This window comes from Leucoraja erinacea, chromosome 2 (genome assembly GCF_028641065.1).
Source record: "Leucoraja erinacea ecotype New England chromosome 2, Leri_hhj_1, whole genome shotgun sequence".
In the NCBI taxonomy this organism is placed as follows: domain Eukaryota; kingdom Metazoa; phylum Chordata; class Chondrichthyes; order Rajiformes; family Rajidae; genus Leucoraja; species Leucoraja erinaceus.
The window spans coordinates 7,390,191-7,417,571 of NC_073378.1; the positions used below are offsets into that span (position 1 = coordinate 7,390,191).

The 27,381-nt window shown below is 45.8% G+C and overlaps 1 protein-coding gene across 8 annotated transcripts in view; it reads left to right on the top strand.

The window, feature by feature from the left end:
- The window catches only part of zdhhc11 (zinc finger DHHC-type containing 11), a 216,467-nt gene that overhangs the window by 134,030 nt on the left and 55,056 nt on the right, over positions 1-27,381 (top strand). For 7 of the 8 annotated variants that reach the window (XM_055651430.1, XM_055651440.1, XM_055651466.1 and 4 more), the window contains one exon: positions 20,804-21,025. In XM_055651430.1, coding sequence (XP_055507405.1) covers positions 20,804-21,025 — 222 coding nt within the window. Of the gene's footprint in view, positions 1-20,803; positions 21,088-27,381 lie in introns of those variants that run through there. The other variant, XM_055651476.1, reaches the window with a different exon arrangement.

Here is a 27,381-nt window from a genome sequence, read left to right on the forward strand (position 1 = left end):
TCCCCTCCCCGGTCCTTTGTCTCGTAATTGCCGCTCCTATAATCAACCGATAAGCCTCTGAGTTCTGTAATTTATTTATTTGAGATGACCACATCTTGAATGCTGCTCTTGCTTCATAGTCAGAAGCCCACGATCAAGATCTATTGCACAAACCTGAACAATGAAGCTGGCACAAACACTGCGTTACTGAGGGAGGTGCTGCACTGTTTGCAAATGCATTTCTGAATAAGGCGAGAACAAGACAAGATGGATATAAAAGATTTCATGGGAATAATTTGCTGAGGCAAACGGATGACCAGGGCAATAATCGACTTCACTGTAATAAGTTACTGGGCCAGGGTTATGGTCATTGATTGAGGTGCATGCTTCATGTAGAGTTGCAACCACATGTTTTGCATTGTGACAACTATTACTCAAATGAGGATAGTTAGTTAGTTATGTACTTTTGGAGCCAAGATCAACTGTAGGCACTATATAAATAGCTTCTACCCTCTACAGCCTACATAGGCTCGACCTTTCATAAGAGCTAGATAGACACAAAATACTGTAGCAAATCAGCAGGTCAGGGAACATCTCTGGAGAAAAGGAATAGATAACGTCTCGGGTCGAGACCCTTCACCAGACCTGATTGATGAAAGGTCTATGATTGGAGTTGTTTGTGTCGTTCACATAACTTTAGAACATTAACTGGCTGTTAATTTTACAGATATTTATTAGAAACATGGAAAATAGGTGCAGAAGGAGGCCATTCGGCCCTTCGAGCCAGCACCGCCATTCATTGTGATCATGGCTGATTGTCCCCTATCAATAACCCGTGCCTGCCTTCTCCCCATATCCCTTGACTCCACTAGCCCCTAAAGCTCTATCTAACTCTCTCTTAAATCCATCCAGTGACTTGGCCTCCACTGCCCTCTGTGGCAGGGAATTCCATAAGTTCACAACTCTTAGGGTGAAAAAGTTTTTTTTTCAACTCAGTCTAAAATGACCTCCCCTTTCTGTGGCCCCTGGTTCTGGACTCACCCAACATTGGGAAAACATTTCCTGCATCTAGCTTGTCCAGTCCTTTTATAATTTTATATGTTTCTATAAGATCCCCCCTCGTCCTTCTAAACTCCAGTGATATACAAGCATAGTCTTTTCAATCTTTCCTCATATGACAGTCCCGCCATCCCAGGGATCAATCTCGTGAACCTACGTTGCACTGCCTCAATCACAAGGATGTCCTTCCTCAAATTAGTGATGTTCATATGAGGTGTTCTTATTGTTGCAGTTGAATCTTTGACAAATGCAGCACAAACTAGGTCTTCAGCCCGTGTCTACACTGGTCATTAACCAAACTTTGAAGTTTATCCCATTTCATTCTCCACACATTATCTTGATCTTCCCCAGATTCTACAACTCTCCCACACACTCGGAGAGTTGTAGAGTCATCGAGTCTTCCAGCATGGAAACGGGCTCTTTGGTCCATCTAGTCCACACCAGCCAACATGAGCAATCTACACTAGTTCTACAATCTACTCGCCTGACTGCATTTGGACCATATCCCTCTAAACCTGCCCGATTTTTCTACCTGTCTAAATGTTTCTTAAATGTTGCGATGGTAAAACGGCAATTTAAGTGGCCAATAAATAAAATAGGTGCATGAGGTGGCCATTCGGCCCTTTGAGCCAGCACCGCCATTCATTGTGATCATGGCTGATCATCCCCAATCAATAAATAGTATTGAACCCACACATCTTTGGCGACCGCGGCAAGGGCTCACCCGCTCCGCGATGAAAAGTCCACGCTGCGCCCGCTGCTGAAACTCCGCACCCGACTCCGGGAAAGGCCGCTGCAATCCAATGGTGTTAGGCCGCGAGGGAGGCGACATTGAAAAAGTCGCCTCTCTGTGGAGGAGGCGACCGAAAGCGGTTCCCCCCCATTTCCTCCCTCTCACCACCCCCCACACAAGACACAGAGACACTAAAACAAACATTTGGACACACTAAAAAAAAACCAAAAAAGCAGAAATAACTAACACACTGCTGGCAGGGCAGCTGTCTTGCAGCGCCCCCCACTGATCTCCAAGGAGAATGTTTCGATTCCATGCAGATGGCACCCGAGGTCAGAACTGAACCGGGGTCTCGGGTGCTGTGGGCCGTTAATAGCAGTGCGCTGTGTTGCCCTAGGGACAAATTCATAGTCTGCATCCCCTAGGATTCTGTTTCTGATCAATCCATTACAACCTCACGAAATTTCGTTCAGACCATAAGGTCTGAATGACAATAAAGGAAATTCAATTCAATTCAATATCTGGCATGTTATTCTTCAAATTTGAGTTGTGATTTATTTGGCTTGTCTTTGTGTCTTTTGATCATGACACTTCACTCACAATGGTAACAAACTACCACAACATGTTGTAACAGGCTTCTGACAATCTGCAGCTGTGAAGATCTAAGCTGGTTGATGTTAACACATACTACATTGGGAGGGAGACGGGAGGTGTTGCTGATGTGTGGAGAAACAGAATGTACTGATTGGCACCACATCAAGAACCATAAACCCAACTAAGTGTCATTGCAAAATCAAAATCTAGTCCCAACAATGCCAAATTGGAATGGAAATTGAATTTGGGTTCAGTGTGAATCTAGGTTTCTTGGTCCTCCAAAATATTCCAAATGGAATTTAAACTGGAGGTGGTGGAAGGAGGACTTAAGCCAGAAAGGGTTATTGGGAAGAAAGAGCTACTTTAAATTTAGTTGCATCTGGTTGGGTTACTATAGTTGGGTTGAGATTATTCCATGCTTTAATTGTGCGGGGGAAGAACGAATTGCTGTACACATATATCTTTGTAGCTGGGATCACAAATTGGATCGAATGCCCTCATCTGCTCCTAATTGGTTTTGGTTTGGTGTAGGTCTTGTAATCTATGTCGAGCTGATCATTTAACATTTGAAGGTTAATAATAACAAAGGGAATAAGTGCTAAATTGAACTAATGCTTCAGAACCAGAACCAGAATCCAGGACAAGGGGTCACAGCTTAAGGATAAGGGGGAAATCCTTTAAAACCGAGATGAGGAGAACTTTTTTCACACAGAGAGTGGTGAATCTCTGGAACTCTCTGCCGCAGAGGGTAGTTGAGGCCAGTTCATTGGCTATATTTAAGAGGGAGTTAGATGTGGCCCTTGTGGCCAAGGGGATCAGAGGGTATGGAGAGAAGGCAGGTACGGGATACTGAGTTGGATGATCAGCCATGATCATATTGAATGGCGGTGCAGGCTCGAAGGGCCGAATGGCCTACTCCTGCACCTAATTTCTATGTTTCTATGTTTCTAAATACAAATCAAATTCTGTTGAGTAATTAACCAGAATGTTAGTGCAATATGTTTGAACTATTAAGCAAATAAAAACAATTTGTGGAGTTCCTCCAGCTGTGTCTTTCTTCTCCAGATTCCAGCGTTTGCATTCTCTGGTGTCTCTATGGTTATAAATCTGTTGATGCTGATTCTTTAACTTTATGGGCATAATGTTTAACCCAAGTGGCTTCCTGTTTTGATGACACATTTAAGGTCCATGCAATCATCTCCCAGCTACTTTCAGGTAGAAGGTACAGGAGCCTGAAGACTGCAACGACCTGGTTCAGGAATAGCTACTTCCCCACAGCCATCAGGCCATTAAACCTGGCTCGGATAAAACTCTGAACATTAATAACCCATTATCTGTTATTTGCACTTCATCAGTTTATTTATTCATGTGTTTTGTAGTCAATGCCTACTATGTTCTGTTGTGCTGAAGCAAAGCAAGAATTTCATTGTCCTATCAGGGACACATGACAATAGACTCACTTGACTTGACTTGTACATAGCCTATGCACAATTTTGTTTCTTATGGTTCAGAAGCAAAAGTAAGGACCATTTTATCCAGGGTGTTCAATGGTTCAGTTCAATGCTTCTTTATTATCATGTGTACCAAGGTACAGTGACATTCCTTTTTTACATACAGATCAGTAAGATTATTGCTACAATCACTATGAGTCCATAGGCAATAGTGGCCAGATTTGAGGTGGAGGTGGTCGCCAACCACAGGTACCTTGGTGTGCAGCTTGACAGTGAGCTGGACTGGAAGAGTCATATGGAGGCGGTGTACAGGAAGGGACAAAGTCGACTGTATTTTTTAAGGAGGCTAAGGTCATTCAACATCTGCCAACCCCTACTGTGCAGTGTCTACCATTCAGTGGTGGCCAGTGCTCTGTTTTTTGCTGTGGCCTGTTGGGGAGAAGGCGCCCGCATAGCGGACAAAAACAGACTGGATAAGCTGATCAGGAAGGCCGGCTCAGTGGTTGGGGCTGAGCAACTAACGGTCCAGCAGGTGGCAGAGGCCAGAACTCTGAACAAACTGGGCTCAATAATGACCAACCCCACTCACCCACTCCACGCCCTGAAGGTGATCAAGAGCAGCATCTTCAGTCAGAGACTGATTGCACCAATGTGCAAAACGGAGAGATATAGGAAGTCTTGTATACGTGCTGCTATAAGGTTTTATAATGCACAAAAATAATTTTGGATTTTTTTAGTATTCATTCATTGTATTTTAACTTATTAAGTATTGGAGCTATCTGAGGAAATGTGTGTGGTGTTATGTCTGTCTTGAAGCTGTTGTGGCACTGTAATTTCCTGTAAAGGATTATTAAAGGTTATTCAATTCAATTCAATTCAATTTAATTTTGGCACCATTTTAAGGTCCCTCCTGCAGCTGGCACCATGATCAGCTTGGCCCGCAAACCGTCCTCTCTCTCCTCGCCTGGCCACCTTCAGTCATCATGCCCCAGGGGCAACTCCTGCAGCCAACATTGCGAGCCGGAAGATAAGATCCCCGGCGCTTCTTTCCGACCCTTTATCCAGCGTCCACCACCATTGTCGACACCCTCCATGCTTTTCCCCGGTACCCGGTGTCTGGCAGCAGGCAGGAGATGAGGCTCTCGTGATTTCCCTTGATCAGTTCCCCACATTTTGTTACCTGGCAGTACAAATGTCTCTCGGTGGATCAGTGTACAATGGCTTTTATATTTTTTGCTTCTGAACATTTAAAATATCTAAATACAAACGAGGTGTCATGGTGGTGCAGCGGTAGAGTTGCTGCCCTACAGCGCTTGCAGCACCAGAGGCCCGGGTTTGATCCCGACTACGGGTGCTGTCTGTATGGCGTTTGCAAGTTCTCCCCATGACCACGTGGGTTTTCTCAGAGATCTTCGGTTTCCTCCCACATTCCAAAGACGTACAAGTTTGTAAGTTATTTGACTTGGATCTGTATACTTGGTATAAGCGTAAATTGCCCCTTGTGTGTGTAGGCTTGTGTTAATAGACAATAGGTGCAGGAGTAGGCCATTCGGCCCTTCGAGCCAGCACCGCCATTTAATATGTTCATGGCTGATCATCCACATTCAGTCCCCCGTTCCTGCCTTCTCACCATATCCCCTGACTCCGCTATCATTGTGAGCTCTATCTAACTCTCACTTGAAAGCATCCAGAGAATGGGCCTCCACTGCCTTCCGAGGCAGAGAATTCCACAATTTCACAACTCTCTGGGTGAAAAAGATTTTTCCTCATCTCCGTTCTAAATGGTCTACCCATAATGTGCGGGGTTCACTGGTCAGCACGGACGCGGTGGGCCGAAGGGCCTGTTTCCAGACTGTATCTCTAAACTAAATGACAAGATTTTATTCAACATATGTTTCAGGATCTGGGCTTTGCTAACAAGGTCAGCATCTATTGCCTATCCTAGTTGCCCTTGAGCTGCTATCTTGAACTGCAAGAGTACCTTCTGGTGAAGGTGCCTACACAATACTGTAGGGGAGATAGCCATAGCAATGATAAATAGCAACAATATATTTGCAAGAAAAGATGGTAAAAGATGGACACGCTGGCGGCAGGAAACATGTTCCCGGTGTTGGGGGAGTCCGGAACCAGGGGCCACAGTTTAAGAATAAGGAGTAAGCCATTTAGAACGGAGACGAGGAAACACTTTTTCTCACAGAGAGTTGTGAGTCTATGGAATTCTCTGCCTCAGATGGTGGTGGAGGCAGGTTCGCTGGATACTTTCAAGAGAGAGCTATTTAGGGTTCATAAAGATAGCGAAGTCAGGGGATATGGGGAGAAGGCAGGAACGGGGTACTGATTGGGGATGATCAGCCATGATCACATTGAATGGCGGTGCTGGCTCGAAGGGCCGAATGGTCTACTCCTGCACCTATTGCCTATTGTCTATGGTAAGGGGAGCCTGCAGCCCTGGTTATCACATGCGCCTGCTATTCAGGTCCTCTTTAGGGTAGAGGCAGAACCGGCCTTAGGATGTGTGGGGCCCAATTGGGAACAAGTTTGGTTGGGCCCAGATTCCCAGCCAAGGTGTGTCAGCCCAGTTATTTAGTATATATTATGAAATTGTACACTAGGTGCTATGGATTGTACACTGTGTGAATCTCTCCTGCTCCCACCCGTTTGACTGTCAGTAGCTCCGCTGGCTTCCAACCTTTACCGTAGCTGGAAACAGCGGCTGATTGGACGGGAGGAGACCTATTTGTCGATTGGATGGGTATTTTAAAGCAAGCTGGTTGGTGATTGGATGCAACCCCCTGAGAGACAGCGATTGATTGGCCGCCAAATAAAATTGTCAAATCTGTAACAAAAATCACTGGTCGGTGCGAAATCAGTGGACTGTCTGGTTGTATCTCCAAACTAAACAGTATAACATGCAGGTACATTCATTTAAAATTCAATTCAGTGATTATTTCACATGATTTCTCACTGTAAAGCTCAATATCTGTCCAATTTCTGTTTAACACGTTTGGTCTGCTGTGAACATTTTTCTCTCCCAAAACAGTTCATATCTAGCAAACCGATCAACTAACCAGACAGCAGTTGGACGCAGTCATAGAAACATAGATACAAGGTGCAGGAGTAGGCCATTCGGCCCTTTGAGCTTGCACAGCCATTCAATATGATCATGGCTGATCATCCAACTCAGTATCCTGTACCTGCCTTCTCTCCATACCCCCTGATTCCTTTAGCCACAAGGGCCACATCTAACTCCCTCTTAAATATAGCCAATGAACTGGCCTCAACTACATTCTGTGGCAGAAAATTCCACAGATTCACCACTCTCTGTGTGAAAAATGTTTTTCTCATCTCGGTCCTAAAGGATTTCCCCTTATCCTTAAACTGTGACCCCTTGTTCTGGACTTCCCCAACATCGGGAACAATCTTCCTGCATCTAGCCTGTCCAACTCCTTAAGAATTTTGTGCGTTTCTATAAGGTCCCCCCTCAATCTACTAAATTTTAACGAGTCAAGCCGAGTTTATCCAGTCTTTCTTCATATGAAAGTCCTGACATCCCAGGAATCAGTCTGGTGAACCTTCTCTGTACTCCCTCTATGGCAAGAATGTCCCTCCTCAGATTAAGAGCCCAAAACTGTACGCAGTACTCCAGGTGTGGTCTCACCAAGACACTGTACAACTGCAGTAGAACCTCCCTGCTCCTATACTCAAATCCTTTTGCTATGAATGCTAACATACCATTCGCTTTCTTCACGGCCTGCTGCACCTGCATGCCTACTATCAATGACTGGTGTACCATGACACCCAGGTCTCGTTGCATCTCCCCTTTTACTAATCGGCCACCATTCAGATAATAGTCTGCTTTCCTGTTTTTGCCACCAAAGTGGGTAACCTCACATTTATCCACATTATACTGCATCTGCCATGCATTTGCCCACTCACCCAGCCTATCCTAGTCACCTTGTAGCCCCCTAGTTTAGAGGGGTTTAAACGGTTTAGAGATGTTTAGAGTGCTTCAGATGGGTTCAGATGGGTTTAGAAGTGTTCAGAAGTGTTGTGGGGGGAATAGTTTAGAGATGTTCAGAGGGTCCCAGAGGGGTTTAGAGACATTACAAGCCCCCCGTGAGAAATTGTATTTCTCTGAAATTGAAGAAAGACATAAAGCTGGAGTAACTCAGCAGGACAGGCAGCGCAGCGACTCTGGAGAGAAGACCGTTCTTCAGACTGAACTCAACTCTCGTTGGTGAGAGTACTTGTGATTGTCTGAAGAAGGGTCTCGACCAGAAACTCAACTCTCTCCCCAGAGCCGCTGCCCGTCCCGCTGAGCCACCTTCAACTTCAGACCCAAACTAAAAACACAAGAGTGCTGGAGGAACTCAGCGGGCAAGGCGGCTGCCTCACCTGCGGGGTTTCTCCAGCAGTTTTGTCTACCGCTAAACGTCAATGATTCCGGGAATGCTGAGGCAACAGGGTGAGAGAGCTGGAGAGAGACGAGATGGGGAGCGGGAGAGAGAGGGAGAGAGCAAAACACAGAGACACAACGTGGGTCGGTAGGTGAATGACTAACCTGCACACCAGGAAGAAGCCCCTTCTCGCAGTCCGGGACCCTCACTCATGATGGTGAGTTTAAAGAAATTCTCAATGCGTCATCGATCTACATTCCTCAGTAAATGTAATTGTGTTTTAAACAAGTATTTATGATGCCGCGTGAATTTTATTCAAAGGAACACGGCGTCATTAATACTTGTTCAAACACAATAACATTTACTGAGGATTGTGGATGGATGCAGATTGATATAACAACTTGTTAACTACTTGCTGTTAAGAAGTGTTAACAGTACTAGTTAACAAATCGTTTGTGTCTGATGGCCGTGCAGCGGTTGTTATACATGTTCGTTTAAAAAAAAAATCCGGATGGCGAATTAAAAAAAAAATCTTTACTTAACAAAGAGAATTCGTATTTCCGTACGAAATTAGGGGTTATCGGTCAAATCGGCTTAAGGCCGGCCCTGGGTAGAGGTCATGGTTTTGGGAGATATAGTCAGAGTAGCTTGGGCAAGCAACTCCAATGCATTTTATGGATGATATGTATTACAGTCATAATGCACCCGTTGCGGAGGGAATCGATGCTCAGGATGTAGAATGGAATACATAGTCTTCATCCACTTCACCACTAACTTCCATCCGGCACTCAAATACACCTGGACCATTTCCGACACTTCCCTACCATTCCTTGACCTCACTATCTCCATTGCAGGTGATAGACTTCTGACCGACATACACTATAAACCCACTGACTCCCATGGCTATCTGGACTACACTTCTTCCCACCCTGCTTCCAGTAAGGACTCCATCCCCTACTCCCAATTCCTCCGTCTACGCCGCATCTGTTCCCAGGATGAGGCGTTCCACACCAGGGCATCTGAAATGTCCTCATTATTCAGGGAACGGGGGTTCCCCTCCTCCACCATAAATGAGGCGCGCACCAGGGTCTCTTCCATACCCCGCAACACTGCTCTCTCTCCCCATCCCTCCACTCGCAACAAGGGCCGAGTCCCCCTAGTCCTCACCTTTCACCCCACCAGCCGTCACATACAAAAAGTAATCCTCCGTCAGTTTCGCCACCTCCAACGTGACTCCACCACTCGCCACATCTTCCCATCTCCCCCCATATCTGCCTTCCGCAAAGACCGCTCCCTCCATAACTCCCTTGTCAATTCTTCCCTTCCCTCTCGGTCCACCCCCTCCCCGGGCACTTTCCCTTGCAACCGCAAGAGATGCAACACTTGTCCCTTTACCTCCGCCCTCAACTCCTTTCAGGGACCCAAGCAATCGTTCCAGGTGCGACAGAGGTTTACCTGCATCTCTTCCAACCTCATCTATTGCGTCCGCTGCTCTAGATGTCAGCAGATCTATATCGGTGAGACCAAGCGGAGGTTAGGCGATCGTTTCGCCGAACACCTCCGCACGGTCCGCAATAACCAAGCTGACCTCCCGGCGGCTAAGCACTTCAACTCCCCCTCCCACTCCGTCTCCGACCTCTCTGTCCTGGGTCTCCTCCATGGCCACAGCGAGCAGCACCGGAAATTGGAGGAACAGCACCTCATATTCCGTTTGGGGAGTCTGCATCCTGGGGGCAAGAACATCGAATTCTCCCAATTTTGTTAGTCCCTGCTGTCTCCTCCCCTTCCTCAGTCCCCCTGCTGTCTCCTCCCATCCCCCAGCCTTCGGGCTCCTCCTCCTTTTCCCTTTCTTGTCCCCGCCCACCCCCGCCCCCGATCAGTCTGAAGAAGGGTTTCGGCCCGAAACGTTGCCTATTTCCTTCGCTCCATAGATGCTGCTGCACCCGCTGAGTTTCTCCAGCTTTTTTGTGTGCCTTCGATTCTCCAGCATCTGCAGTTCCTTCTTAAACACATAGTCGTGAATGTTGTCAACCTCCTCGTGTATTCAGGGCATAGCACTCCTGCAGGCAAGTGGAGAGTATTCCATCACATAACTGACTTGTGCTTTGTCGATGCTGGAAAGGGTTTCGGGGAAGTGGACACTAACCCACAGGATTCGCAGCCTCCGAGCTGATTTTGTTGCCACTGTATTTGTGTGACTGGTCCGATTGGCTTTCTGATCAATGGCAACCGTAGGACAATGGCTTCTTGGCCGACCCATGACAGAGAGTTGGTAATAATGAAAGTTCATGGAGTTCTGGAGGTTGACACCCAGGGAGGCACGGTGGCACAGCGGGAGAGTCGCAGCCTTGCAGTAGCAGAGACACAGGTTCGATCCTGACTACGTGTGCTGCCTGTACTGAGTTTGTAATATCTCCCTGTGACCGCATGGGTTTTAACCGGATGTTCCAACGTTCCAAAGACACACAGGATTGTAGGTTGTAGGGAGGAACTGCAGATGCTGGTTTACACCGAAGATGGACACAAAATGCTGGAGAAACTCAGCGGGACAGGCAGCGTCTCTGGAGAGAAGGAATGGGTGACGTTTCAGGTCGAGACTGTCAGTCTGAGCTACGCTACAAGATATTTTTTAAAATATTTTTCAGGATCTGGGCAAATTCGTCACCCATTCCTTCTCTCCAGAGATGCTGCCTGTCCCGCTGAGTTTCTCCAGCATTTTGTGTCTATCTTCATGTTTGTAGGTTAATTGGCTTTGGTAAGATGAGAGGGATAGACAGAGTTGATGTGGACAAGCTTTTCCCTTTGAGAATAGGGAAGATTCAAACAAGAGGACATGACTTCAGAATTAAGGGACAGAAGTTTAGGGGTAATATGAGGGGGAACTTCTTTACGCAGAGAGTGGTAGCGGTGTGGAATGAGCTTCCAGTGGAAGTGGTGGAGGCAGGTTCATTGGTATCATTTAAAAATAAATTGGATAGGCATATGGATGAGAAGGGAATGGAGGGTTATGGTATGAGTGCAGGCAGGTGGGACTAAGGGGAAAAAAATTTGTTCGGCACGGACTTGTAGGGCCGAGATGGCCTGTTTCCGTGCTGTAATTGTTATATGGTTATATGGTAAGTTGTAAAATTGTTCCTAGCGTGTGTAGATTGGGGTCTGGGGTGAATGCTGGTTGATGCGGACCCGGTGGGCCGAAGGGCCTGATTCTGCACTGCACTGTATCACTAAAGGCACACCACACCAGTGGCTCTACTTCCTCAGGAGACTGAGGATATTGGGCATTTCTCGAGAAACTGTTACAAAATACTGCAAATACACCACAGGAAGTATGATGTCAGTAATATAGCTGGGACGGTGCATCCTTTGCCATATCGATTGTTCTCAGCTGGTTCTAAGGAAGTTATATAGAAGAATATAACTTCTAACTTTATACATATTCTAACAATATAACTTTCATTGCAAAAGGATTTGAGTATAGGAGCAGGGAGGTTCTACTGCAGTTGTACAGGGTCTTGGTGAGACCACACCTGGAGTATTTCGTACAGTTTTGGTCTCCAAATCTGAGGAAGGACATTATTGCCATAGAGGGAGTGCAGAGACGGTTCACCAGACTGATTCCTGGGATGTCAGGACTGTCTTATGAAGAAAGACTGGATAGACTTGGTTTATACTCTCTAGAATTTAGAAGATTGAGAGGGGATCTTATAGAAACTTACAAAAAATTCTTAAGGGGTTGGACAGGCTAGATGCAGGAAGATTGTTCCCGATGTTGGGGAAGTCCAGGACAAGGGGTCACCGCTTAAGGATAAGGGGGGAATCCTTTAAAACCGAGATGAGAAGAACTTTTTTCACACGGAGAGTGGTGAATCTCTGGAACTCTCTGCCACAGAGGGTAGTTGAGGCCAGTTCATTGGCTATATTTAAGAGGGAGTTAGATGTGGCCCTTGTGGCTAAGGGGATCAGGGGGTATGGAAAGAAGGCAGGTAAGGGATACTGAGTTGGATGATCAGCCATGATCATATTGAATGGCGGTGCAGGCTCGAAGGGCCGAATGGCCTACTCCTGCACCTAATTTCTATGTTTCTATGTCTAATACATAGCAGCACTTAATTAAAACATTTATCATAGTAGCAGCAGATGTCAGCTATTTTACGTAATCAGACATCAGCTTATTTTACTTAGCCTCACGTGATTGTTAGCCATTTAGCAGCACAATTAAATAATTTATCTAGTAAACAATACACTAAACAAGTTACTTATTTTTACTTTTGCATCTTTGTATTCTTAATAAATCCATTTATATCTTTGTACTCAACTTATAAATTGGTATATAACATTATAATATGGTGTGTATAACCTTGGCTGTAGCCAGAATATAAGCGTGGCTAAGTAGACATGGCTGGGAGATTAGAGTAACAGTTGGAATTTAAGGGTGGCAAATGAGGAAGAGATATGAGGGGAAATGTAAATGTTAATAAGACTGAAACAAGGTCGGAAGTTAATGGTGGTGAGACACAGAATATTAGAATTAAAGATAGATTGATGCGAGAGGAGTATAGCATGCAAGATAAGGTAGAAAAGATATGGCTGTGAAACTGTAATAAAAAGCGGCCTGTTTCTGTCAATCGAAGAGCAATTAGAGAACACCAATTAGAGGTGGTGTCATCTCTGAATGTTCCAGCCGATGTTTGCAAATATATAAAGGCTTTCGTCTTCTTGAAGAATTCTCCGTGCCTGTGTCATCTTTATCCAACCCTGAGTCTCTTAACCACGACAGTTCTTGATCTCACTCAGAGTGAATCACATTAGCTGAAGGTTGGCTTCTGTGATGATTAAATCTCAGGACGAAACCAAGATGTATAATCGTATCTATGTGGCATTTCCAGCTTCAGCCTTTTCTTTAGCAGTCAGGTACAGAGTTAGACCTTTGACGATTTATAACCATATAACATATAACAATTACAGCACGGAAACAGGCCATCTCGACCCTTCTAGTCCATGCCGAACACATATTCTCCCCTAGTCCCATACACCTGCGTTCAGACCATAACCCTCCATTCCTTTCCCGTCCATATAACTATCCAATTTATTTTTAAATGATAAAAACGAACCTGCCTCCACCACCTTCACTGGAAGCTCATTCCACACCGCCACCACTCTCTGAGTAAAGAAGTTCCCCCTCATGTTACCCCTAAACTTCTGTCCCTTAATTCTCAAGTCATGTCCGCTTGTTTGAATCTTCCCTATTCTCAGTGGGAAAAGCTTATCCACGTCCACTGTGTCTATCCCTCTCATCATTTTAAAGACCTCTATCAAGTCCCCCCTTAACCTTCTGCGCTCCAGAGAATAAAGACCTAACTTGTTCAACCTTTCTCTGTAACTTAGTTGCTGAAACCCAGGCAACATTTTAGTAAATCTCCTCTGTACTCTCTCTATTTTTTGTGGATGCATGCCTCCAGATTCAGGGACAGTTTCTTCCCCGCTGTTATCAGGCCACTAAACCATCCTATCGCCAATTATACAGCAGTCATAACATAGAAACATAGAAAATACGTGCAGGAGTAGGCCATTTGGCCCTTCGAGCCTGCACCGCCATTCAATATGATCATGGCTGATCATCCAACTCAGTATCCCATCCCTGCCTTCTCTCCATACCCCCTGATCACTTTAGCCACAAGGGCCACATCTAACTCCCTCTTAATATAGCCAATGAACTGGCCTCAACTACCTTCTGTGGCAGAGAATTCCATAGATTCCCCACTGTGTAAAAAATGATTTTCTCATCCCGATCCTAAAATACTTCCCTCTTATCCTTAAATTGTGACCCCTTGTTCTGGACTTCCCCAACATCGGGAACAATCTTCCTGCATCTAGCCTGTCCAACCCCTTAAGAATTTTGTAAGTTTCTATAAGATCCCCCCTCAATCTTCTAAATTCTAGCGTGTACAAGCCGAGTCTTTCTTCATATGGAAGTCCTACCATCTACCTCATTGGAGACCCTTGGACTATCTTTAATCAGACTTTACTGGATTTATTTTGCACCAAACGTTGTTCCCTTTGTCCTGTATCGGTTTACTGTGGAAGGCTTGATTGTAATCATGTATAGTCTTTTTGCTGACTGGATAGCCCGCAACAAAAAGCTTTAGACTGTACCTCGGTACACGTGAAAATAACATACTAAACTAAAAGGGATATTATTTGAACCTCCTACTCCCATTATCAGTTCAATTGTCCTCCATCATTTGTGACTAGATGTGGTGGAACAGCAGTACTTCAGTGAGATCTGAAGTTTTGCCCTTTGCATACTTTTTTTTCCACTGAGGATGCACATAGTGCTGTATTTTGCAGTTCCATGTGAAAGGCATGCCCTTATTTCTAAGTCTGCTTGCTGCTGCTTCTGGCATAATCCTCTGTATTTCGGAGTGTAAAATAAATTGCCTTTTTGTTACAATTAGTGCAATTTGTAGAGTGATGTCTGGAACCTGAGGCATGTGTTCCCCGATTGTGTTCCTTAAAAATATTTTTAAGGAACATAATCGGAAATATAGTTTGTTTGCTAACTATTTTATTTCTGAGTTATGGGCCAAAGATTCAAGCCTTATTTTGGGAGACCTGAACACAATCCGTGCCGGATTTACGTATAAGCTAAACAAGCTATAGCTTAGGGCCCCCACTTTCTAGGGGCCCCCCCGAAAAAATTGATGGGCCTCGAGGTCTAGGGGGGCCTCCGGCCAAGGCAGAACACCTACCGTTCAACTCTGGGCGGCCCCCCTCTCTATCTCTCTCTCTCTCCATCTCCCCCCGCTATCCGTGTCCGGGCCGCCGAGCTCTGCTCGCTCCTCATCCGCCGGCACGGTAGGCCGCCTTGCACATGCGCACAACCACGGCCAGCACATCATCGGCCGCCGCCCTGCGCATGCGCACGGCAACTGGTCGGCGCTGGGCACTTTCTCCCTCGCTTTGAATTGTGGGAGATTTGGCCGCCATGACTGTCCGGTCATTGGGAGCCTCACAAGTGGAACAGCTTAGGGCCTCTCTTCATCTAAATCCGGACCTGAACACAATCCATACTGACATTGCAGTGCCATCATCTCACTGTCTTTCAGATAAGATATTCAACCATCTTGCCTGCAGTAGATGCAAAGTCTACTGTGGCCATTTATGTAGACGAGGAGCTATCAAATTCCCTGGCCATTAATTAATTTGTTTTTCAAAATCTCTGTAACAAATTATTTGTTCATTATACTACTGTGGTTTTGTAGTATTTGTGCTCTATGCAAATTGTCTGATGTTTCCTGTTTTGTAAAGGTGACAGCTGTAATTTAGTTTGAGATTGCTGGTACTGAGGTTCTGGTAAGTTCAACATGCAATGCCAGTTACTGGGCACAGGAGTGTTTATTCTAACTCAAACAGCAAGAAACCTTCTACACTTGGCGCTTAATATCAGCTAGGCATGTGATTTGACTATGTCTGACCACATGACCTATTTGGGTAACGATATGGAAATCATTCTCACTGCCATACCTCTTTGTAGAAGGTAAGTGTATGTTTCATATTGATGCATACTGATGGCAGCACAGTGGCGTTGCGATAGAGCTGCTGCCTTACAGCGGCAGATACCCAGGTTCGACCCTGACTACAGATGGTGTCTGTACGGAGTTTGTACATTCTCCCTGTGACCGAGTGAGTTTTCTCTGGGTGCTCCAGTTTCCTCCCAAATTCCAAAGATGTGCAGGTTTGTAGGTTAATTGGTTTCTGTAAATTGCTTCTAGTGTGTAGAATAGGACTAGGGTATGAATGATTGTTGGATGGTGCGGACTCAGTATCCCCAATTTATTAAATGATTATATATATGTATATATATCGTTTGCTATGTCGCTCTTCAAGGGAGATGCTAAATGCATTTCGTTGTCTCTTTACTGTACACTGACAATGACAATTAAAATTGAATCTGAATCTGAATATGTGTGTGTGTGTGTGTGTGTGGACACACACACACACACACACACACACACACACACACACACACACACACACACACACGCACACACACACACACACACACACATATATTTCCCGCCACTATGATTAAACTGACTGTAGTTGCTGTTCACAAGTTATAGGGGTAGAATTTGGCCATTCAGCCCATCAAGTCTACACCACCATTCAATCATGGCTGATCTTTGCCTCCTAATGCCATTTCCTGCCTTCTTCCCATAGCCCTTGACACCTGTTCTAATCAAGAATGTGTCCATCTCTGAACGCATCTTTTCTTTTTTTGAAAACAAGAAAGTACCAATTGCTGCTCTCAGTCCTCTGGCAACACCAGAAATATTAAATGCTCTCTCCTTCCCCTATGTTGAGTTGTATTAGTACTGCCACCATATCACATGGCCATCAGTTCACCAGTATTATTTACTGTACTCTGCACGTTCACATACATGCTCAGGAAACCACATTTAGTTTCCACTTTCACTGACCCCTGTAAAATCCTTATGCTGACTTATCTGGTATGAACACTCTTCCCCATTTCTCTTTGCAGGTTTGCATTTCATTTGGTCCCATAGTTTTTCCTTACTCTGACCCTATTTGCTGGTGCACCTGTAAGCTTGCAGACTCTTGTCCCTCCTCACACCCAGTACAACTGGTTATTGATGTCCCTGTTACTGCCCTGCGCTGTGACATAGCTAATAGGGCTGTTGCATCAACGTTCTACTAATCTAGGTTCAAACCTGACCTTGGGTATTGTTTATGTGTGCATGTATTTATTTACATGTTCTCTCTGTGAGTGCCTGGGTTTCCTCCATATGCTCTGATACGTTAGCTGGTAGGTTAGCTGGGGACAATAGACAATAGACACTAGGTGCAGGAGTAGGCCATTCGGCCCTTCGAGCCAGCACCGCCATTCAATGTGATCATGGCTGATCATCCCCAATCAGTACCCCATTCCTGCCTTCTCCCCATATCCCCTGACTCCGCTATTTTTAAGAGCCCTATCTAGCTCTCTCTTGAAAGCATCCAGAGAACCTGCCTCCACCGCCCTCTGAGGCAGATAACTCCACAGAATCACCCCTCTCTGTGAGAAAAAGTGTTTCCTCGTCTCCGTTCTAAATGGCTTACTCCTTATTCGTAAACTGTGGCCCCTGGTTCTGGACTCCCCCAACATCGGGAACATGTTTCCTGCCTCTAGCGCGTCCAAACCCTTAACAATCTTGTGGGAACATAGTGGGAATGAATAAGATTAATGTAAATGAGTGCTTGATAGTGGTGCACTGAGCAGAGGGACCTGTCTCTTTGCTCGATGTGTAGGAACGAACTGCAGATGCTGGTTTAAATCGAAAATAGACACAAAATGCTGGAGTAACAGCGGGCCAGGCAGCATCTCTGGAGAAAAGGAATGGGTGACCCATTACTTCTCCCCAGAAATACTGCGTGTCCCACTGAGTTACTCCAGCATTTTGTGTCCATCCTTGCTCTATCAATAATAGATTCTATTACCTTTTTTTCCTTCAGGTTCGCACCCCACCCCACTACCAAAGTAACCGAAACCTACCCATACAATAACAATAAACTTCCTCACAAAGACACTAGCCCCATTTCTGTTCAGGTACAACCTGTATGACTTTCGGTGGTCCTATCTCCCCCTCCACTAGAAATGGTCTAAATCATAGTTTAGTTTAGAGATACAACGTGGAAACAAGCCCTTCAGCCCATCAAGTCTGTGCCGACCAATGATCCCCGCACACCTACTCTATCCTACACACACACACACACACACACACACACACCAGGGACAATTTACAATTATACCAAGCCAATTCGCATACAAACCTGTACGTCTTTGGAGCATGGGAGTAAACCAGAGATCCCGGAGAAAACTCACGCAGGTGAATGTACAAACTCCATACAGACAAGCACCCGTACTCAGGATTGAACCTGGGATTCTGGCACTATAAGGCAGCAACTCTACCGCTGCGCCACCGTGCCACCTCCTGTCCTCAGGAGTCTTAAGGGCCTGTCCCACCAGCATGCGATTGCAAGTGTCTAGCGCGACCAAACGTGGTCGCTTGAGGCGTACGGTCGTGTGGGGGCGGTCCCACTTCGAACCGCGAAGGCGTGTGTAGTTGTGCGGGGCTGATCCCGGCATCGCGCAGGACTCCGAAAATCCTGCACTGTCCGAAAATTCCGCGCGCCAACGGCCTGTCGGTCCGCAGGCGCATTGAGGGCGTACGAATAGTTGTCTACTTCTTCAGCGGTCCCTTGGAATTAAGGATGTTCCCTCGGGAGGCCATTGTGAGAACCATGTGTATGATGTCAGATGGGGGTGGAGATGGTTGATGCAACAGGCCAGTGGGTAATTTGTGAGGTGATAAGGTTCTACCACTGTTTATCAAATTCTTGATTAGAGCGGGTGTCAAGGGTTATGGGAGAAGGCAGGAAAATGAGTTCAGCCATGATTGAATGGCGGAGTGGACTCGATGGGCCGAATGGTCTAATTCTACTCCTATAACATGTGAACATGAACTCTGTAGTGGACATACTACTCTGTAGTATGTTTCTGATGCCTGGATGTTTCTGATGATGTTTGTTGAAGCTATCTCACCTACTGCGACGTTGAGCAGTTGAAGGCCATGGGTGACGTCGGCAGGAAAGTTGCATTCCTGCCAAGAGGCTTTGAGAAGATTCATAAGTTGCAGTAGCAGAAATAGGCCATTTGGTCCATCATGTCGACTACACCATCCAATCATGGCTGATCTATCTTTCCCTCTCAACCCCATTCTCCAGCCTTCTCCCCATAACCCCTGACACCCTTAACAACATCCTTGAATCTCTCCTTCAATCTGCCTGGTGATCTCTTCCTGTGACAGATTTGTTTAGAGTGCTTTGAATATCGGATGCCAGGCACGTGAGCCTCGAGTCTCTCCAATGGACGTTTAATTAGGGCATCAAAGCTGGTGGTATGTGCCTGGGAATATATGTGAACACAGGTTTACTTATTCTTCCAGTGCATTTTGCACAGACAGCATTGGAGGCATATTTCATTGAGGACTATACTGAAAGACTGTATTGCACCTAAAAAATAACAACCCCCAGGAGAGCAGATGGTATCCCTACTTGTTTAAGAAGGAACTGCAGATGCTGGAACATTGAAGGTAGACAAAAATGCTGGAGAAACTCAGCGGGTGCAGCAGCATCTATGGAGCGAAGGAAATAGGCGACGTTTCGGGCCAAAACCCTTCTTCAGACTGATGGGGGGGGGGGGGGGGGGGGGGGGGGGGGGGGGGGGGCGGGGAGAAGAAAGGAAAAAGGAGGATGAGGAGCCCGAGGGCTGAGGTGAGACCAAGTGTAGGCTTGGCGATCGTTTCGCTCCGAACACCTCCGCTCGGTCCGCATTAACCAACCTGACCTCCCGGTGGCTCAGCACTTCAACTCCCCCTCCCATTCCGAATCCAACCTCTCTGTCCTGGGCCTCCTCCACGGCCAGAGTGAGCACCGCCGGAAACTGGAGGAGCAGCACCTCATATTCCGCTTGGGCAGTCTGCACCCTAGCGGCATAAACATTGAATTCTCCAATTTCCGGTAGCCCTTGCTGTCTCCTCCCCTTCTCAGCTTTCCCTCAGCCCTCGGGCTCCTCCTCTTCCTTTTTCCTTTCTTACCCGCTCCCCCCCCCCCCCCCCCCCCCCCCCCCCCCCCCCCGTCCCCCAACAGTCTGAAGAAGGGTTTCGGCCCGAAACGTTGCCTATTTCCTTCGCTCCATAGATGCTGCTGCACCCGCTGAGTTTCTCCAGCATTTTTGTCCACCCTGGTATCCCTACTTGAATGCTTGGGGGTGGGGAACTTCATCCATATACAATACTTTGTGTATACAATATTCATAGGAATCTGCAGCGTGGGTGGAGACTGTGGGCCAGGGGCTGAGGCTGGAACTCGGGTGGGGCGACCGTTCTGGGGCTGCCGGTGGGCAGTGGAGAGACAAGGGGCGGTGCGGAAAACCCACACAGTCACAGGGGGAACGTACAAGAGAAGTACCACTGTTCATCAAATTCTGTTTATCTTTTATCAACCAGACTGATTCCTGGGATGTCAGGACTTTCACATGAAGAAAGACTGGATAGACTCAGCTTGTACTCGTTAAAATTTAGAAGATTGAGGGGGGATCTTATAGAGACTTACAAAATTCTTAAGGTGTTGGACAGGCTAGAGGCAGGAAGATTGTTCCCGATGTTGGGGAAGTCCAGAACAAGGGGTCACAGTTTAAGGATAAGGGGGAATCTTTTAGGACCGAGATGAGAAAAACATTTTTTACACAGAGAGTGGTGAATCTGTGTAACTCTCTGCCACAGAAGGTAGTTGAGGCCAGTTCACTGGCTATATTTAAGAGGGAGTTAGATGTGGCCCTTGTGGCTAAAGGGATCAGGGGGTATGGAGAGAAGGCAGGTATGGGATACTGAATTGGATGATCAGCCATGATCCTATTGAATGGCGGTGCAGGCTTGAAGGGCCTACTCCTGCACCTATTTTCTGTTTCTATGTTAAGTAGAGGTGGGGCAAAACTAATTGGTTTTATTTATTTTTTTTCCTTTCCTCAGATGAATTGTTATGACCGGCGACTACGTAAAACTGGACCTGAACGGGAGAACAGCAGGAATGATCTAGTTACACCTCCAGCACGTTCACGAGTCAACGGTTGGACCTTACCTCTCCATTCCTTCCAGTTAATTGCCTGGGTGCTCTATATCTACCTGGCAATTGTTGCCTTTGGAATTTACATACCAATGTTGCCATATGCATGGAAGTACGTTGGTTATGCTGTATCCTTTACAGAATAGTTGTTTGTTAGCTCCGTTCGAACATTTATTGACATCCGCTCCAGGTAAGGATAACAATTTCAATTGTTTTAGAAATAAGGACACAAAGTGCTGGAGTAACTTTGCGGGGCCAAGCGACATGTGGTGGCACAGTGGTGCTGCCTTACAGGGGGGCATTCCTGATTACAGGGTGCTGTCTGTACGGAATTTGTATCTTCTCCCCGTGACTGCGTGGGATTTCTCCGGGTGCTCCAGTTTCCTCCCACGCTCCAAAGACGTGCAGGTTAGTAGGGTTAATTGGCTTCGGGAAAAATTGTAATTCTCTTAGAATAAAGGGGAGGTCATTTAAGACTGAGGTGAGAAAAAAACGTTTTCACCCAGAGAGTTGTGAATTTATGGAATTCCCTGCCACAGAGGGCAGTGGAGGCCAGGTCACTGGATGGATTTAAGAGAGAGTTAGATATAGGGGCTAGTGGAGTCAAGGGATATGGGGAGAATGCAGGCACGGGTTATTGATAGGGGACGATCAGCCATGATCACAATGAATGGCGGTGCTGGCTCGAAAGGCCGAATGGCCTCCTCCTGCACCTAGTTTCTATGTCCCTGTGTTTAGGATAGTACTAGTGTACGGGGTGATTGCAGATCGGTGCAGACTTGGTGGACCATAAGGCCAGTTCCCAAGCTGTATCTCTAGAGTCAAAAGCATCTCTGGAGACATGGATATGTGATGTTTTGGATCGGAACCCTTCTTCAGACTGAATGTGTTAGATATTGGTACGGGTGGGTGAAGAAAGGCTGTTTGATGGATGGACGTGAATCATTCTACAGAAGACTTGTTTACCAGCCAACGGGGTAGCAAAACCTTGTAGGAAGGAACTGCAGATGCTGGTTTAAACTGAAGATAGACACAATGCTGGAGAAACTCAGCAGGCCAGGCAGCATCACTGGATGGAAGGAATGGGTGACGTTAAGGGTTCTACTTCTTCTTCTTGCGTATGGCGGCACAGCCCAAAGTTGTAGGACAACTTGTTCTCTTTGATCTTATTTGATTGTGCACACCAGGTTGATTTCATTCGTTGAAACAGGGCGGACCACGTGAAGGTTGCAATCTCCCACCCCACGTTACGGGTTGAGACCCTTCTTCAGACTGAGTAAAATTGATAGCAAAACCTGTTCATTTGTCAGTTAAATACAGTGGTACACTGGAAACCGGCCCTTCAGGCCAACTTGCCCACACTGGCCAACATGTTCCAGCTACACTTGTCCCACCTGCCTGGGATGGCGGGACTTTCATATGAAGAAAGACTGGATAGATTCGGCTTGTACTCGCTAGAATTTAGAAGATTGAGGGGGGATCTTATAGAAACGTACAAAATTCTTAAGGGGTTGGACAGGCTAGATGCAGGAAGATTGTTCCCCATGTTGGGGAAGTCCAGAACAAGGGGTCTCAGTTTAAGGATAAGGGGGAAATCTTTTTAGACCGAGATGAGAAAAACATTTTTCACACAAGAGAGTGGTGAATCTCTGGAATTCTCTGCCACAGAAGGTAGTTGAGGCCAGTTCATTGGCTATATTTAAGAGGGAGTTAGATGTGGCTAAAGGGAGAGAAGGCAGGTACAGGATACTGAGGGATAATCAGCCATGATCATATTGAATGGCGGTGCAGGCTCGAAGGGCTGAATGGCCTATTCCTGCACCTATTTTCTATGTTTCAATGCCCACATTTGGACCATATCCCTCCAAACCTGTCTTATCCATGAACCTATCTAACTGTTTCTTAAATGTTGGGATAGTCCCTGCCTCAGCCATCTCCTCTGGCAGCTTGTTCCATCCACTCGCCACCCTTTGTGTGAAATGCTATCCCTCAGATTCCTGTTAAATCTTTCCCCCTTCACCTTGAACCTACTGTACGTCCTCTGCTCCTCGCTTCACCTAAGGGCAAGAGAGAGTGGAATGGTTGAAGTGAAAAGGTTGTGCCTTATAAGCATGATCATGTTGGGCGCCTCTTGATGGGGCTGGCAAGGTGGTGGGTGGTGAGTGTTGGGTGATGCCCGCCCTATGTTGGAGGAGCCACCACAGAGTGGACCTTGTCATATAACTGTTGAGTTCACAAAATGTAGTCCACAAATATGAGACTTGTCTTAGCAGAAAAAGCAGAGCAATTTTCGAAGACATGGACACCATTCATTGATTCATTACAAGGATAGTATGGTGTAACGCACTTTGGAATTAAATCGAATTACGGGTTGGGTGATGGGTGGGGAGAGATATGCAGCAGGCATATCATCACTTTTTGTTTTTCTTCCTGTTTTTGTCTTTTTATTTCTTTACGTTTTTCTTATTTCCTTTACTCACTCTCCAGCTACACCAATGTGGTAGTCTAGGGGTTCCATTCTTGCACTTACTTTCCCTTTCACTTTCTCTCTCTCTCTTGCTTTTTCTCTCTTCTTCTTTTTCATCTTAAGCTAAAAATTAAAATTGAAGCTGTATAATAAACGTATTATGTCATATGCCGTGGTTTATACTTTTGTACACGGTTTCTAATAAAACAAAAATAAATAAATAAATAAATGTGGGGGGGGGGGGTGGAGGGGTAGAAACTGGAGCATCCGGAGGAACTCCATGCGGGCACACAGTCACAGGGACACGTGCCATCTCCATGCAGATAGCAGCCAAGGTCAGGATCGACCCCAGGTTTCTGGCACTGTAAGGCAGTGGCTCTAAAAGCTGTGCCACTGTGCCACCCCTAACTCCATCCCTAACTGTGGGCAGGTGAGAAACTCCATACTTATGATGCTTTTTGAATGGCATTGCAACAAAATGGTCACGTCACAAAGCCCTGTATTTTAGATATTAATTCCTTAGGCAAACTGTAATGATGCAGGAACGGGAAGATCACAGTGATGTCCAATGGTATCTTATTCTGTCAATTTTAGGGAATAGACCTATGAGGAGCTGACCTCATCACTGATATTACATTCCAGGCTATCATTTTAACCATAGAAACATAGAAATTAGGTGCAGGAGTAGGCCATTCAGCCCTTTGAGCCTGCACAGCCATTCAATATGATCATGGCTGATCATCCAACTCAGTATCCCGTACCTGCCTTCTCTCCATATCCCCTGATCCCTTTAGCCACAAGGGCCACATCTAACTCCCTCTTAAATATAGCTAACAATATAACAATTACAGCACGGAAACAGGCCATCTCGGCCCTTCAAGTCCGTGCCGAACACTTATTCTCCCCTAGTCCCATATGCCTGCGCTCAGACCATAACCCTCCATTCCTTTCCCGTCCATATAACTATCCAATTTATTTTTAAATGATAAAATCGAACCTGCCTCCTCCACTTCCACTGGAAGCTCATTCCACGCAGCCACCACTCTCTGAGTAAAGAAGTTCCCCCTCATGTTACCCCTAAACTTCAGTCCCTTAATTCTCAAGTCATGTCCCCTTGTTTGAATCTTCCCTACTCTCAATAGAAAAAGCTTGTCCACATCAACTCTGTCTATCCCTCTCATCATTTTAAAGAAATCTATCAAGTCCCCCAAAAGCAATATTTTTCAAAAAAAATGTAGTTTAGTTTTTTTTAGTTGAGTTTATTGTCACGAGGTACAGTGAAAAGTGATTTTTGTTGTGTGCGATTCAATCAGTGGGAAGATTATACATGATTACAACCATGCAGCCCACTGTGTACAGATACGGGATAAAGGGAATAACGTTTAGTGCAGGATAAAGTCCAGCAAAGTACAATTAAAGTGAAGTACCACTTCACACAGAGTGGTGAATCTCTGGAATTCTCTGCCACAGAAGGTAGTTGGGGCCAGTTCATTGGCTATATTTAAGAGGGAGTTAGATGTGGCCCTTGTGGCTAAAGGGATCAGGGGGTATGGAGAGAAGGCAGGTACAGGATACTGAGTTGGATGATCAGCCATGATCATATTGAATGGTGGCGCAGGCTCGAAGGGCCGAATGGCCTACTCCTGCACCTATTTTCTATGTCTATGTTTCTAAAGACTGGCCGAGTTTCTCCGATGAGGTAGATGGTAGGTCAGGACCGCTCTCTAGTTGGTGATAGGATGGTTCAATCCTCTGATAACCACTCGGAAGAAACCATCCCTAAATCTGGAGGTGTGTGTTTTCACACTTCTGAACCTCGTGCCTGATGGGTGAGGGAAGAAGAGAAGGTATCTGGGATGAGACTCGTCCTCGATCATGCTGCTGGCCTTGCCACCAACAGGGTAGTCAATGGCGGATGGAATAAATGATTGCTGCAGCTGCGCTTGCTCTCACAGGGAGAACGTGCAAACTCCGTACAGACAGCACCCAGAGTCAGGATCAAACCCGGGTCTCTGGTGCAGTGAGGTAGCAACTCTACCACGGTGCCTCCCATTGACGAGGTATTGTGATCATATGAAGGGGCTAATATTCCAGCTGCGTTAAGTTTGCATCCAATTTCAGCAGCTGGGGATTTCAAATTGATGTAATTGAAAAGAAAAGTCTGGAACAAAAATCCAGTTTTGTTAACTAAGCTAGTATGGTGCCGAATAAATGACTTATTTATTGAACCCACCTGGTCATTCAGTACAATCATTGAGGCCCTGTAGCCTAAATCAAATCTGACCCGTGCTATTTCATAGTTGTATGGCTGACTCTGAATTGCAATAAATGTTGGCCTTGTTAGCAGTGCCCGGAGCTTGCAAATGTAAATTACAATCTTTTATCAAGATCTAATAAATGAATAGGATTTATTATTAGCAGTTATTGTTAGCGGAAGAAAATATCCATGAAAGGCAACTGTTCTAAAAAGCAACCGCTGCTATTCCAGCCAATTTTTGATCGCAATGGACAAGTCTTTTGTTTGTTTTGCACAGAATGTACAAAGCAGACAGAAGCCAAGTGATGTATTATAATGGAGACGGAAGGAACTGCAAATGCTAGGATCTAATATAGTCATAGTCATTCAGCGTGGAAATAGGCCCTTCGACCCAACTTGCCCACATCGACCAACACGTCCCATCTACACTAGTCCCATCTACTGCGTTTAGCCAATATCCATCCATGTATCTGTCTTAATGTTTAGGGTGAGGTGAATTAACGAATGTTTGAATACTTTGAGATGAGAAGAACGTTTTTCACACAGAGAGTGGTGAATCTCTGGAACTCTCTGCCACAGAGGGTAGTCGAGGCCAGTTCAGTGGCTATATTTAAGAGGGAGTTAGATGTGACCCTTGTGGCTAAGGGGATCAGAGGGTATGGAGAGAAGGCAGGTACGGGATACTGAGTTGGATGATCAGCCATGATCATATTGAATGGCGGTGCAGGCTCGAAGGGCCGAATGGCCTACTCCTGCACCTAATTTCTATGTTTCAATGTTTCTATGTTTATTATCACATGTGACAAGACACGGTGAAATTCTGTGCTAACATACCCAAGGTATGCAGATAGTCATGTGTACCAAAGTACATAGAAACATAGAAAAAAGGTGCAGGAGTAGGCCATTCGGCCCTTCGAGCCTGCACCGCCATTCAATATGATCATGGCTGATCATCCAACTCAGTATCCTGTACCTGCCTTCTCTCCATACCCCCTGATCCCTTTAGCCACAAGGGCCAGATTGAAACTTCAGGGCCAGATCTTAAATATAGCCAATGAACTGGCCTCAACTACCTTCTGTGGCAGAGAATTCCAGAGATTCACCACTCTCTGTGTGAAAAATGTTTTTCTCATCTCGGTCCTAAAGGATTTCCCCTTTATCCTTAAACTGTGTGACCCCTTGTTCAGGACTTCCCCAACATCGGGAACAATCTTCCTGCATCTAGCCTGTCCAACCCCTTAAGAAGTTTGTAAGTTTCTATAAATCTCCCCCTCAATCTCCTAAATTCTAGCGAATTCTAGTGAATACAAGCGAGTATGTTGAAAAGGCTTTGTTTTTTGCATGCAACCAATCATATATAACATATATAAATCAGAATCCAAGTCAAATTTATAATTCATAAATACAATATCAATATCTCGAAGTGCAACAAATAGAGCAACGGGAAGATACAGAGTGCAGAATAAGGTTCTCAGTTTTGTAGTGCATTGCAGCATATCAGTCGGCATGGCACCCACTTCAAGCATCCCTCTCTCCCCGAGATACTTCATGGTCTCCGGTCCCTTCTTCCTCATGCACATATCAAACCACCCCTTAAATTTAACAATGTAAACTGGTCTCAACTCGTTGTGTAGCAGCAAGTTCCATGTTCTCATCTCTTTAAAAAAAACTCTCATCTCTATCTCATGAGAGGAATAGATCGGGTAGGCGCACATAGTCTTTTGTCCAGAGTCGGGGAATCGAGAACCAGAGGATGCAGG